Source organism: Lissotriton helveticus, chromosome 3_1 (assembly GCF_964261635.1).
Source record: "Lissotriton helveticus chromosome 3_1, aLisHel1.1, whole genome shotgun sequence".
Classification (NCBI taxonomy): domain Eukaryota; kingdom Metazoa; phylum Chordata; class Amphibia; order Caudata; family Salamandridae; genus Lissotriton; species Lissotriton helveticus.
The window spans coordinates 580,252,437-580,267,859 of NC_136061.1; the positions used below are offsets into that span (position 1 = coordinate 580,252,437).

The 15,423-nt window shown below is 45.5% G+C and overlaps 1 protein-coding gene across 1 annotated transcript in view; it reads right to left on the reverse strand.

The window, feature by feature from the left end:
• Positions 1-11,676: 11,676 nt before the first annotated feature.
• Positions 11,677-15,423, reverse strand: part of PTTG1IP (PTTG1 interacting protein) — a 262,047-nt gene continuing 258,300 nt past the window's right edge. The window contains exon 7 of the mRNA XM_078680549.1: positions 11,677-14,404. Coding sequence (XP_078536675.1) covers positions 14,361-14,404 — 44 coding nt within the window. The 3' untranslated portion in view covers positions 11,677-14,360. The remainder of the gene's footprint in view (positions 14,405-15,423) is intronic.

Here is a 15,423-nt window from a genome sequence, read left to right on the forward strand (position 1 = left end):
CTAAGCAATAGTACTTGGTGAATGTGTGAAGCAATCTGCATGTGGCTACTTTGCATATATGCGCTGTTGGGATATTTCTCATTAAAGCAGGTAGTAGCCGCTTTACCTCTAGTGGAGTAAACTTTAGGTTTAGCTGAGAGTATTGTCAGCTTTTTGATAGCACAACCTGCTTCCAGAAAACTATCCATGTGGAAATGGATTGTTTGGAAGTGGCTAAACCCGTACGGACCGGACCATAGTTGATAAGGAGTAGTTTCTGTCTTGTAACTCCAGTTCTGTAGTAGGGGTATATCTGTTATAGTCATAATCTAGTCAATAGTCCCGCCCATGTGCGTGGACCCCGGAGCAATCAAAATAATCTCTTAAATTGTCAAAAGATACAGACCTGCACAGACGCTTAAGAGAGAATTTAAAGACAGATAATGCAGCCTATATCCACAGGCTACACTGTCCAGTACTTCAACTAGAAATTCCACCAAAAACCCACAAACAGCACAGCCTGTCCAGATTTCTCCACAGAGAAAAGCTTTCCTTTACCAGCAAAATCCTCTGGAATGATAGAGAGGAAGAAGTGGACAGACAAGCCCCATAGGCTGCCATTATGTGGCTCAGAACAGGATACTGTGCCTTTAAGAGAACTTTCCAGAACTCTCTCAGTATCCCAGAATGCACAGCAGGTCCCTTTTACTTTCAGTTCTTTTTTAAGGCATAACACGCCAGACCTGTAGCATTCCTTACATAATATCTTTCTCCACCGGGAAGGAGGGGGGGCGCTTATGACTATAACAGAGATACCCCTACTACAGAACTGGAGTTACAGGACAGAAACTACTCCTTCTGTAATAGGGGATCTCTGTGTATAGTCATAATCTAGTGAATATAATGGCAAGCCCATCCCCACACCAAAGCGGCGGTGGAGAGAAGAGAAATAACACCACTACTGTGCGAACAGATTTCGCAGCGAAGCCTGCCCAACCTGAGCATCTGTCCTGGCATCAGTGTCCAGACAGTAATGCTTAGCAAAGGTATGGACCGACTACCAAGTGGCCGCCTTGCAGATTTCTGCAATTGGAACATTACGTAGCAAAGCCGTCGTGGCAGCTTTGCCCCTGGTGGAATGAGCCTTAGGTTTACCCCCTAAGGTCTTATTAGCCTTCTGGTAACACAATTGTATACAGGACACAAACCACCTCGAGATGGACTGTTTTGAGGTAGCAAAACCGGTCCTGACTGATCCATAATTGATAAACAATTGGTCTGACCTACGAATATCTCTGGTTTTATCCAGATAAAATTTCAACACCCTCCTAACATCCAGGGAATGCAGAGACCTCCTCTGAGGAGATTCTCCGCCGAACACCACCACTTCAGAGACTGAAGAGCATGCAGAGACAGTCGTATCTTGACGTCCCAAGTCCCTTTCCTCTGATCCCACTGATCCTCCAAGCACTCCTGCAATGGTCTCATGTGCAGCCGTGCGTGTGGCGTGAGGAAGAAACAAGAGGCCATCGACCCCAGTAGAGAAGACACCGTCCTCACTGTTGTAGATGGAGCGGTCATAAGAGCCTGAGCCTTCCGAAGGAGTGATAACCGTCTCTCCTCCGAAGGAGACATGCTTGCTGACAGCATATTGATGGAGGCTCCCAAGTACTGTATGCACTGGACCGGAGTCGGAACAGACTTGGACATGTTGATGTGCAACCCCTGCTTGTTCAAGAGAACGCACGCCTTCTGGAAGTGCGCTTGAGCTTCCGAGAAGGAGGAGGCCTTGATCAACCAATCGTCCAGGTACGGGTAGACAAACACCTTGTTCTTCATCAGGTGTGCCGATACCACTGCCATGCACTTCGAGAATGTTCTGGGCGCAGACTTCAGCCCGAATGGCAGTACTGTGTACTGATAATGATTGGCACCGACTTGGAATCGCAGGAACTTCCTGTGTTTGTGTGCAATGGGCACATGGAAGTACTCATCCTGTAGGTCTATAGCACATAGCCAGTCTCCCTGTTGCAGCTGAGGATAAATCTGATGCAACGACAGCATGCGAAATTTCTCTCTGCGAATCCACTTGTTTGCTTGTCGCAAATCCAGAATGGGCCTGAACTCGTTCTTGTCCTTCTTGCGAACCAGAAAGAACCGTGAGTAAGACCACTTCCCCTTTCAGACAGAGGTACGTCTTCTATCGCCCTTTTCCTTAACAGGGTATCGGCCTCCGCCTGGAGCTCGCGCAGCTGAAACTGCGAGCTGACCGGTGGAATTGCTGGAGGCGGGCTGGTGAACCGAAGACTGTATCCATTGCAAACAATATTCAGCACCCACTTGTCCTGAGTAATTTTTCTCCACTCTGCCAGAAAAAATTGAACGCTTCCCCCCCACCGGAGTGGGTAACGGATGCAGGGGAAGTAACCGCTCAGGGCCTAGACCCAGCCGGGCCTTTGTTCGCCGCGGAGGACTGCTGGCTGCCTCTGCCCTTCTGGCGCTTCTGGAAGGGCCTCCGGAACTGCTGCTGCTGCTGTTGTTGCTGCTGTCCCGAAGCCTGCCCTCGCCCTCTGCCTTGCGCCCCGAACCGTCTCTGGAACGGGTGGTAGGTCTTCTTCTCCTTGGGTTTCTCCAACCCGACAGCCGTCAGGATCTCGGCCTCCGCTTTCATTCGGGCCATCTCGTCGTCCGCATGCTTGCCAAACAGGGTTTCCCCCGAGAAAGGCAGGTTGTCCACCCGTTGTTGAGCCTCTGGCTTAAGAGACGTAAGTCGAAGCCAAGCGTGGCGCCGTTGGTTGACACCATGGCAGTACCCATGCGCCGCCAGAAGGGACACATCAGCAGCCGCGCTGATGACTTGGTTCGACACCAACAGCCCCTCATTTAGAATTTCTTGAAAGTTTTCTCTTCTCTCGAGGAAGGAGCTCAGCGAATTGCTGGAGGGACTCCCATAGGGCTCGATCGTATCGCCCTAGCAAAGCTGCGGCACTTGCAGCCTTCATTGCAGTAGACCCCGTCCCACAGACCTTCCTGCCTGCTGAGTCTAACCAGCGGCTCTCCTTATCAGGAGGTACGGTAGATGACGGGGTGGTGGCATACTGCTTCCTAGCTGCCGTCACTATGACAGTTTGGTGTCGGATCCATCCTGAGAAAAGCCGGGTCAGAATCTGGCGCCCGGTACTTTTTGAGGAGCCTGGAGGAAGCCGCATTCGTCACCGCCGGAGTGAGAAACAACTCCTTGGCGGGCTCTACCAATCCTGGTACTAGGGGCAGCAACGGCCGAGACAGGTGCTTTTTATGTAGCATCTCGAAAATCACGGACATCGTGGGCGTGGGCACCGTCACCGTGATGCCCAACTTAGCCGCACCCCTCAGCAGAACATCTTGGAATGAGACGATGTCTACGGGCGACACCCTCGTCCCAGGGGAGTCCGACAAAGTCGGCGAGTAGTTCCTGGCCCCAGAAGAGCCCGTGTGGGATCTTGATCTGCGCCTCCTGTGCCGTCGCCTTGATCTTGTTGACGACCGGTAACGACTCCGCGATCTCTCCCTCCGGCCGGAGCGAGAGCGCGATCTCCTCGGCTTCGGACGCTCCGCAGGTCTCAAAGGAGTAGGAGACGGCAGCTTGACCGGGAGCCTCGGCTGAGGAGTCCCCTTAGGCGGCGTCGGGTACCGTGGTAGTGAAGCAGTCCTCGGCGGAGCCGTAGGCAGTCCATGAGGAGGAAGCAGAGGATGAGCATGAGGAGGAATCGGTGGTGGAAGCGGAGGCGGAGTGGGATTCCGCGGCGGAGGTTCCTTGGGCAAGGGAGGAGGGGAAGGCGACCTTGGCTTAGAAGGTGTATATACCTCAGAGTACACCGAGCCCGATGACTCCCTCTTCTTCTTAGGCGGAGGCGATGGAGAGGCAGTGACTCCTATTGGCGAACATCGCCAGCGCGCCCCAGCGGACCCAGAGGGACTCCTGGCGCCCGAACTCCTGCGCTTCTTTGGCGTCGAAGAACTCCGTCTCGACGTCGACCAGCGCCATCGTCTCAACGTTGAGTCTCGCCTTGACGGCGACTGTCGTCCTCTCGACGTCGAACGTCTCCTCCTTGACGTCGAACGCCTTCTCGACGGCGAACGCCTTCTGGACGCCGAGCGTCTCCTCGACGTCGAACGCCTGCGAGCCTTCGACGTCGAGGATCCCCTCGACGCCGACCTTCTCCTCTTCGCCGACGGCGAACGGCGGTGTCGCCTCGACGGCAAGCACCGACGCCGGGCCGACCTCTCTTGACGTCGATGACACGCCGATGACTCCGTCGACGGCGATCTCGACGGCGGCCTAGTCAGTCCCCTCGACGTTGAACGTAGACGCCGCTTTGACCCAGAGCCCTGGGGAGACGGGGAACAGACTGCGGTCATCTCTCTCAACGCCGTCGTCGATGCTATCGATGTCGGCGGAGAACTAGGACGTTTGCTGGTCTTCCTGCCTTTGGGGAGCCCCCCAGAGACCTCAGCATGGGCAGATGGAGTATGCCCAGACCCACCTTGTGTCTTCAGCCTTCTATCTTCCAGGCCTTGGTGCCTGATCTTCATCCTCTCTCTCAGGGTCCTGGTGGATAAGGTCTGGCAAATGCCACACTCCTTTGGGACATGAGATGAGGGAAGGCAGACGTTGCACACCTCATGTGGGTCCGACTCGGCCTTCTTCCTCGGACACTCTGGGCATTTGTCAAACAAAGCAGGCATTTTGACAAATAAAAGAGTGCACAAAGACACACGCAAGGAAGAAAACACCAAAGTACTACAAATGAAAGCACTCAAACACTTGAAAAAGTGAAAAATCTCTAAATAAACCCTTGAAAGGGAGAGCTCAATGCTCCAGGGTCCTGCTTGCAGGAGCTGGAAAAAAGAACTGAAAGTAAAAGGGACCTGCTGGAAAGTTCTCTTAAAGGCACAGTATCCTGTTCTGAGCCACATAATGCAGCCTATGGGGCTTGTCTGTCCACTCCTTCCTCTCTATCATTCCAGAGGATTTTGCTGGTAAAGGAAAGCTTTTCTCTGTGGAGAAATCTGGACAGGCTGTGCTGTTTGTGGGTTTTTGGTGGAATTTCTAGTTGAAGTACTGGACAGTGTAGGCTGTGGATATAGGCTGCATTATCCGTCTTTAAATTCTCTCTTAAGTGTCTGTGCAGGTCTACATCTTTTGACAACTTAGGAGATTATTTTTGATTGCTCCGGGGTCCACGCACATGGGCGGGACTATTCACTAGATTATGACTATACATAGAGATCCCCTACTTCAGAAACAATTAGTTCGATCTGTAGATGTCCTGTGTTTTATATAGATAGACTTTCAAAACTCTCCTCACATCCAGGAAACGAAGAGTTCTTACTGCTGGATTTGAGGGATTCTGAAAGAGTGTTGATAATGAGATCGTCTGGTAGACATGGAAGTCCAAAATCACTTGGGGAGGAATTTCAGGTGAGTCCTCATGACCACCTTGTTAGAGTGGAGGACTGTGTATGGCTTGTGAGAACATAGTGCTTGGATCTTGCTAATCCTGCAAGCTATTATTGCTCCAAGGAGAGTTGTCTTAAAGAAAGTTATTGCAGGGAGGCTTTGTGAATAGGCTCAAAAGGATCCTGCACAAGACGTGAAAGTACTATGTTAAGTCCCCAGAGAAATGAGGGACGTCTAATGGAAGGAAAAACTTTCTTCAACCCTTATAAATAAATAAAAAATCCTTTATCACTGAGATTCTGAAAAAAAGAGGTTTATGAAGGACATTTTCTGTAGGCAGTAAGAACCGCCAAGTGAACCGCTACAGTAGAGAATGTAATCCAGATTTGCCAAGTGTAGAAGGTATGAGAGATTGACATCTTCTTGGCATGTTGTAGGGTCCACTTTCTTAGAGGTACACCAAATGTCAAATCTCTTCCACTTGAAGGCATATGCAGTATGGGTGGAAGGCCGCTCATAGATCCTTGAAGATCTCCATGCAGTCTTGTAGCAGGTTCGAATGTCTGAGCCATGCAGCCAAATTCAAGATGGGGAGATTGGGGTGAACCATCTGGCCTCCAAATTTAGTTAGTAGGTCTGGTCTGCATGATAGCTTGAGATGTGGACGATGTGACCGGTGAAGCAGGTTTGTGAACCACCATTGACGTGGATACTCTGGAGCTGTGAGGATCATCTTGGCCCCCGAGTGGGACAGCTTGATTAGGACTGCAGGAATCAGGGGTGGGTTGTGTTGAATTGTCCATCTGAACAAGAAGGGTTGTGGTTGTGAATGATAGGTGAAAGGCCTTGAGCGCTAGATGAACTATGCAGAGCTCTAGGAGATTGATATAAGTCATCTCTCTGCGAGCATGTACCCTGAAATTGGAGGTGATCCATGTGGGCTCCCCATCCTATTAGTGATGCACCTGTCACTATGGCCCAAGAGGGGACCCATTGGTGAACGGCATGCCTTGCAGGAGACTGGCTGGAGAGCACCACCAATTGGTGTACTGTTTTGCATGTATTGACAGCTTAATCTTGTCCTCCCATTTGCCTTGCAGTTGGTCCCGTTGGTCCTCTAGACATTCTTGGGGAGGCTGCATGTGGAGGCAAGCATTAGTAAAATGTGAGGGGCTGGGGCAGTAGCCTGCAAATATAAGAAAACTCATTAAGCATGTATGAGGGCAATTACATTGCATGCAAATAAGCATCACTGATATCCCCTTTGATCTTATGATGATGCCCCGTCCTCCCAACAAAGGCTTATTCCAGAATTAGCTCATACACCCAATGAATCCCGGTTATGCTTGCAGCAATTTATTATTGATTCTTCAGGATTCATTCAGAGAAATGTTCAGCTCTGATTAACGCCTATTCATATGATGTCAGGCCCATCAAAAACTTGCCAATCAATCCACAAAGAATTATTCACAAGGAAGACCCGTTCATACTCAAGAAATATACTTTGCATGAACGTCTGCATGCATGAGCTCCATAAGATAAAAAATTACTGTTTAGATGTACATGCAGACGGCGTGTTGCTAGATGAAAAGTGAGATAATATTAATTTCAAATAACATTTGCTTAACATTTGAGCTATTTCTGATCTGTCATTATTTGTATTTATAAAAGAGCAAAGGGGGGATAACTGTGAGTGGCAGTTAGTCAAGAGATCATCACAACCGTTAATTCATCAGTGTTATGCTCACCATCGCCGGATGCTCAAAACTTTCATAATACGACAGGCCTGTGTCCATATCCATCAGTACGCCCTCAAACAAGTTGAAAGGGTGGACATTGAATTTACAGTCCTTGGGGCTGTAGCAACTCTTACAAACCGGGCAACTATGAGATTACCTTTAACTTTTTTCGCTAACAATGGGTTGCACTTGTCATTAAGTGGGTGATTGGTTTATTTAAATATTTATAGTATCCTTAATCAGTTGAACTCCCTCTATGGGACAGCAGCCATGGTGGTCCACCCATGCAATTTAGCAAACCATTTTTTTCCCGTAGAGGATTTGCATTTATAGTCTTAAACACTGAATAGTCCCGCCCACTTGCGGGAATTCTGGAGTGCTTCAATATATATCTTACGTTTTGACTTTCACCTTTCTTTGGGAAAGCCTGCAAAGACACTTAAGAAGGAGACAGATTATGCAGCCTATGTACATAGGCTACAATGGTTGAATTCTCCATCATGATGTCAAAAAAGGGCCAGAATAAAGTATGTTTTTATAATTTTAAGATGTTTTAGCAAACATAAATCTCCCACACAAACCCTTTTTTTAGGATAGAGATGAAGGAGAACAGGATAGTGTAGCATCATAGGCTGTCATTATATGGTTACAAATAGAGACTGTGCCTTTAACAACCCAGAGACAACCAGTATCCCATCATGCTCAACGGGTGGCAGTTGCTTCTGTTCTTTTTTCCGGCTCCTGCTGACAGAACCCTGGAGCATTGAGCTTGGCCTTTTTAGCGTTTGTTTCATCGCAATTCTCCAATAGAAGTTGGTGACTGCACCTTTATTCAACATTTCTCCTTGCCTTATTCCGTTGTTTTTGGTTTCTGACAAAAATGTGAGGTGTTTTGTCAAATAAAATGCCTTCCTCATATGACAAGTGCCCAAAATGTTGGAGGTAGAAGGCCAAAACAGACCCTCACGAGGTCGGCTCCTGATCTATTCGGACATGTTTTGCTGAGGGACGCTGCCCCAGAACCATATCGTTTCCCCGTCCCGATGTCACGGATTTTTACTGCAACTGTCTTTTGAGCGTGCTCTCGCCCCCAGGCCTTTGAATTAACTCCTATGCACGATCGGATTTTTGGCATATTTAAGACTGAACACTGCTCTCATTTACATACGTGGAGGACCTATCCTTCCCATCGAGTTCTATGCACATTCTAATTACCTGAAATGGAGTCCTCTCTTCTTTTTGCTTAGATCCCTGTTTTTTCTATCGAGGTCTCGTCTATTGATGAGTTTTCTATTTTGATGCTAGTCATCTGTTTTGCGAATGTGAGGTCCCTCTACTCCGATCCTTCTACTCTGGTCTCCTGAGATTGCTCATCCCACAGTCACGCCTCTGGATCCTTCTGCCCTGAGGAAGGTGAGACCCCCACTGGGTCGATCACCAAAACGCGTGTCGGCGTTCTTTCTACTGAATGGACCTTATCTAATTCATGAACTATACTCCTTGTTATCATTCTAATTCATCTTGATGACCTTAAATCTATTTGGTGCTAAATGGATTTTTGGATTGCTCATTTGTCTTGAGATTTTGATGATTGTTATCTTTATTTGTTAAAATGTGTCCATTTGTTCTGATCTCTTGTTGTGTTGGTATGAGTGGATTACTGAGCCGCAGGAGTTGTTGGCATGTGAGAGTATGAATCAGTTGGTATGAATGTGTGAGTGAGAGTGGTGGCGTGGGACGCTATATATTTTCAATTTTATAAATAAGATGTTAATGAATTATTAATACATTTTGATACGTTTCCAATTTGTGTTTTGTGACATGCCTTTATCCTCTCGGCCAGCTCCATAGAATAGTGTGGCTCACTGGTTAGAGCGGCAGACTCTGAAGCAGAGATCAGGCCCGGGACCAGGGTTCAAGTCCCGACGCGGCAAGGTCTTGAGCTCAATGTCCGCGGACTCGCTAATTCTCGCCTCTGCACCTACTCTAATCATGGGTCCCACGCTGCAACTCTGGGCAATAGCTTGCTTAACCTCCACAACGGCCCCTACAACACTGGGATGCCTGGCTTCACCTTGGGGTTGCCCAGGAGGGGCTTCTCACAGGGAGAGCCAGGAAGGGTTCCACAGCATTATACAGCGCCGGGACGCCCCGTTGGGGCAGCTGTGCGCTTTACAAAATACACTACATGGATATTTATATATTAGCAACTTATAGCGCATGTTAATTACTATGGCAGAGAAACAACTTTTTGAGTAGCTTGTCTCCTTCCCCTGATTTTTCTCTGCCCTATCTGCTTCAGGGGCCCCCTCTGATTGAGTGGCCCTCATGAGGTCTGTATCATCTGTCTACCACTATAACGCATGTCATAATTTCAGGGCTTTTTCACGACACATATTACATGAAGAGGATTCGCCTTCATGGGACTTAAGAGATGGTGCCAACAAACAGCCTGAAGATGGGACCTCAGAGCGAGGGAAAGGTCAGTCTTCCAACAGGGCTCTGTCTTCAACCTCTAGAGGATGTGGGAGTTCTGAAAAGAGGGTTTTTCTGTCCAAAAGAACATCGGTCCCTGTCGAATTTATAAGGATCAACGTTGTTGCAAGATATGGCTTTGTTAGCCATCGTGACCTGGATTGACGTTGTGTAAACATTGTCATCGTTGAGGCGACCCTAGTCAACGTAGAAAGGCCATACACCGTCGACTCGCAGGCTGTGGTCCACGTCGAGGAGTGGAAGGACTTCATAACATCATAGTGAAACTTTTCTACGTCAAGAAGACACCAGGAGACAAAGAATAGAAGAATATATTCATCACTAGACTCTCAATATTCAAGACTGTATTCACCCTCTCCCATTGTGGTTCCAACATCTCCATCTCCTCCTCCTACATCTCCTGCTCCATCTCCGTCTTCACCACCGGCACTACCTCCAACCAACCTCACCTCTTCAACCACCACCTCAACCAATATTGCCTCCTCTAATGACTCTAGTTCCACCTAGAGACACTCCAGCTCCTAGGAATAGGTCACGCTCTCGAATGCGCCACCATTCTCGCCATCAGGCCCATCATAGTCCTAGGCACTTATCAACATCTTCACGTCATTCTCATCGATGACATAGGTCTCACCATACAAGATCAAGATCTCATCATAAGCTTACAGATAATTCTTCCACATCTACAGGAGGATATTCTCCAACATTATTGGACTCTCTACCGACTCTTATGTCCCCTGTGGATGACATTACAGCCTTCCAAGAGGTCTTGGTACGAGGAGCGGGCAAACTAAATATACAAATGTTGATTCCAACACCTTCCACATCTGTGATATTCAAGACACTACACCAATGCACAGATTTTAGACCTCTTCTTCTGTTGGTCCCTGGCCTCCTAGAACCTGCCATGGAGCTGTTTTTGACACCAGCATAATTAAGCCTGCTCCGTCAAGGCTTCAAAAGAAATTCCGGACTCTGATCAGGACCCTCTTTTCCTCCGCACTTATCCGCCACCATACTCTGTGGTAATAATAGCAGCTAAGAAGTACCACACCACATTTCCATCTTCTGCTGCTCTGAATAAAGTGAGCACAAAACTCTACTCTGCAGGCCGTTAAGTCTGCAGCACAGCAGCAACATCAGTGAAAGCAGCCAAGGCTACAGCTCTCTGGGGCAGAGGTGACTGAGCCCTCTGGGACTCCAGGCAGCTTTTCGCAGAACATTTTCCAAGAGAGAAGTCTTCATGGATATAGTAAATGAGGGAGCAATGGTATCTAATTAGGAGATTAGTGTGGCGGTGGATTCTTACCTGCTAGTTGCACATAGATACTGTTACGAGTGACCTTAAGGAGGCATTCTTGGCTACGGTTGACATCCCTCAAGCCGGAGTCGCAACAACCATACAGAACTTGCCATTCTCTGGTTCCACACTCTTTGGAAGTTACACTGATTATGAAATGGCGAGAATGAAAAGCTAAATGGAGACCCTCAAAGCAGTGGGTCTAGAGAGACCAAAAGAACAAAAAATCATTCTAGCCCTACCAACGTCGGTTTTACTCTGAAGCTTAATACTCCTCAGTGGATTAGATGTTAGATCTCAATAAAAACACCAAAGATCGTACCAGAAACAGCAAAAACAGACAAGAGGATGCTCCAACAGCCTTCCCAAGGGAGTAAACGGCAGCAAGATCCAAACCATGAATCCTATCTTTACCCTTCTTTCATTACCCATTCCGGTAGGAGAAGCATTTCTCATTATCGGACAGAGTAGCAACAAATCACAAAAGACGCCTGGGTTCTGAATATTGTGCAAAATGGATATTGTCTCAGGTTCACCACCCTGTTGGCCTAATTCAGTAATGGTAAAGATTAGAACTTGTTATAGAACAGACTCCTTGTTCCTCACGCCCCTGAGCACTGTATTTTGCATTGCCATAAGGCTCAAAACAAAACACTTATACAAATGCATATACTTTAAAACGCTATTATTTCTGAAAATGAAAACTCAGGAGACAGGTGTCGTTTGGCACAGCTTTACTGCTAACATACCAAACAAAAGCTCATTCATTCACATTTTAAAAAGTAATCAAGTAATGTTACTGTAATCTACCTACAAGTGACAGCATACGAAGCTTCAGAATAGTGTTACAACAGTTTACTGGTTAATTTTATCATTTACAACAGTATACTGACAAAGCTGCAAAGAGACTTGGGAATTCTCTTGGGAGAAAAATAGTCTTATTAGTATTGAGTGCCAGATGTACTGTAGGTATCTACTAAAAGGTACTTTGAAAAGCAGTACCTCTGTGTTTTGAAATCAAAAACACTCCTACATTTTGAGTTGGTCCAAACTCAAATTGTGATACTGGTAAATCTGCCTCCATTTAACAAGATGGTTTCCCTGCAGTATATGTGGATTCACTATTGAGGCTGCATAACTAGGTGCAAAAAAACAAGAACACATTTTATGATGACAGGCAAGCATATAGTACAACAGAAATCAGCAAAAGAACGATGCAAAACTCAGAGAGGGTGGAATTGTTCTCTGATCCATTAAAGTTCTTTAGAACAACACAGAACACTCAATCCAATCTGAAGAAGTGATTTTATTTGCCACTGTGAGAGAACGCAATGATTTCAGTGAAAGGTTGCATTAAAAAAAAGTAAACAAAGATTTGAGCTTAAACCTTTGGATGAGAAGGTGAGGATTGCCGAGACACTATCCAGGAGGAAAGTGGTTAGGTTTCGGAAAAAAACTGAAAGTTTATGTTAGGGCAACTATTAGTAATGGCTAAAAGAGGGAAGTAAAGAGAAGAAGTTGCTGTCTCCTCTGTGCTTAGTTGGCATCATTGGCCCAGATTCCTAGCATGTGTGTTCCTTACTACGTTCGAAGCACCGAACAGAAAATATAAAAGCTGTATTTTGGAACTATTTTTAAAATAAAAAAAATTATTTGCCAAATTTTGTAACAACCTATATGTTCAGTAGTGAATTACTGTTTATTAATTGAACACCATGCATGCTTTCTCTATTGTGAGCGCCTTGCAGGATTTTAATTTCAAAAACACTCCTACATTTGTACCTATTAGGATCTAGAGTGGCCTCTCCTTCATGCACACAGAGCCCAGTAGTTTACAATTTACTTTTGTCTGTAGTCATAAAACGTTATTCTCTCCTGGTCACACACATTGGATATACAATGAAAATTATAATAGTACTGAAGACCCACATTCTCTATCCAATAAAGTTGGCCATCCGTGAGATTTAGATCTTTCTAGTTGCATGGATTAAGGCCACAAAGTCATAAACGTGTCTTTAAACTCATAACTAAATGGGAGGTTACAAAGTAAGTAAAGAATGTTTGCGAGACTAAAACAAATCGAGCCTACTGAGAAACACTGAAGCGGTCATACTATACACTTTGATTTTCAATAATGGCTATAAGGGCACACCTTATGCAGGAAAAAAAAATAATACCCATCTCAAAATATGACTTTCTACTTCTTTGGTCTATGTACGTGAACAAACTGAAAATTAACCTGAAAAATAAACCAAGGCATAAAGTTTATGTTTTGAAGTGTAAGAATGTAAAATGTACTTAGTTTCCTTTGAGACCTATCCTTAAATGATTAATGTTTAGAATGGATCATAGCACATACTCCTACAGCATAGGGATTCATGTTTATAGATAAATGAAAAAGGTGAGACAATAACAATAGTTAATAAACAAGTCTTTTTTGTATTGTCTTTTTGTAGAAAACCATATGCTACCTCCTAACATTATCTATTGTTGCACCCTACCAGAATACAAGTCAAAGAGATACTAACTTCCGTGCAGCTGTAACAAATAGTAGATGAAACAAGTGAAAAAGTGTAGAAGTGTATACCTGAATGTTACACAGAACATGATCAACACGATGATTAATCATTGCTTTTATGCAAAGTCCATGCTTTAGGTTTCTTATATTTTCAACTACAAAAGCCAAACATTTTCTACTCCAGCAAGTACTTGCAGTGTTCCGTTGTAATTTGATGGACATTTGTTGCGAAGATTGATAATCAAAATATCTCAATATTTAGCTACTTTGCTATAAATCAGTCATTTTATAAACTAATTTAAAAAAAGATCTTTGGCATGAAAACACACAAAGGCTCTTTTTACTGAACAGTTGCAAAAGAAATTCTCAACCTACAGCTGAGACATTGCTAAAAAGCTTGACACTGAGCCACTGAATTAAAGTAGTGCCATATGGATTAAGCAATGAAACCAATGGAAATAAACTGGCACCTTCAAAAATCATCTTTTTAGCTAAATCAATCTCTTTGGTGAATGAGTATCTGAAAACAATATTTTCATGTGTCAAATAGTGCCCTTTGAATTTACTAAACTCTGTTAAGTGTTGGGAATAAGCCGAAGAGAAAGGTACATATCAAATGTTTAGAACTGAACTACCAGACCATGTTTGGTCAAGCATGGAATGCTCATGTAGCTTTGAACTGCTTTTTAGTTCAAGCCGTAACCCTAGAAAGGAGAAAATATTGAAGACTACAATGTACAACCAATCATGTGTAATTCTGTAACCTGATATCTTTGACAAACATTTCACTGGGTTCGGATTGCAGACTCTGCAGCATTAGTAAGCTCCGATGCATCTTCAAGTTACACATTTTCCAAAATGTTGAATGCATGGTAAACGTGTAGTTCAGTTGTCAAATTTGGCATAAGGATTTTCCTCTTTAAACAAACCTATGGAGACAAATGCACATTGTACATAAATCGTCACAACCTTTTAAGAAATTAATTGCATTATTTTATTCACCAATGTAACAATCAGTCTTAAAATAGTCAGGAGTACTGGTCTTCATTTGTTGGTGTTACTACACTCATGAAATCGCATTGGGCTAGCCACTGAGGTCCGTGAGGGGTGCGGAAGGATTGGTTCTGCCCTAACCTCCTAGGAGACATGTTTGAGAAAAAACAAGTCCAATCGTACTTTTTACGGCTCAATTCCCACATGACTTTGTTAAAAATTCACAGGTTCACTGAGGAAAACACTTTCATATGGTGCTTGGCAAGACATAAATGAACTGTATTTTCTGGTCAGTGTTGCTTAACAATGTGGGACCTTTAATGTAGTTAAGCTCAGTCTAAAAGCTACAATCTACAGGAATGGACTGGCCTGGACTCAAGCATAAGGCAAGATGGCTGAGTGGTCGTAATCCACTTCAGCTCCGGAGCATCGCTACGCTTGGAGTTACTTACAGCCGCCACTTGCTGTTCCAAATGTAACAGCCAAGTCCAGGAACGTCGCGGGAGCAAGTAGAGAGGCTGCATTTACAGTGATTCTGCCGAGATCCCCACTATTTGAGCACGAATCTGGATGTCGAGGGGCAACAAGATGGCGGTAGCGTTGGAGCTCCCGGGAGAGATGAACGGGCTCTGAGGCCAGGGTCGGATTGAGATCACAATTCAACCCGGGCAATGACGAAAAAAGTGGCCCACATTCAAGATGCGTGGCCCATATTAAAGGGGCGTGGCCCACATTCAAGGGGCGTGCCATTTCATGAAACACCATTTGCACAGACAAGGAATGAAAGTGGGAGGATACTGTTCTTGCACAGGACACAGGGCCAAGGTGACAATGGCCTACATGCTGAGCAACTAAAAAAAATAGCAAGGCCCCTTTCTGTCACAAAATTATTCCAGCCCTCCAGCACAGGAGCACCTGAAAAGCAGCAAAGCCCCTGCTATTACTAACCTACTTA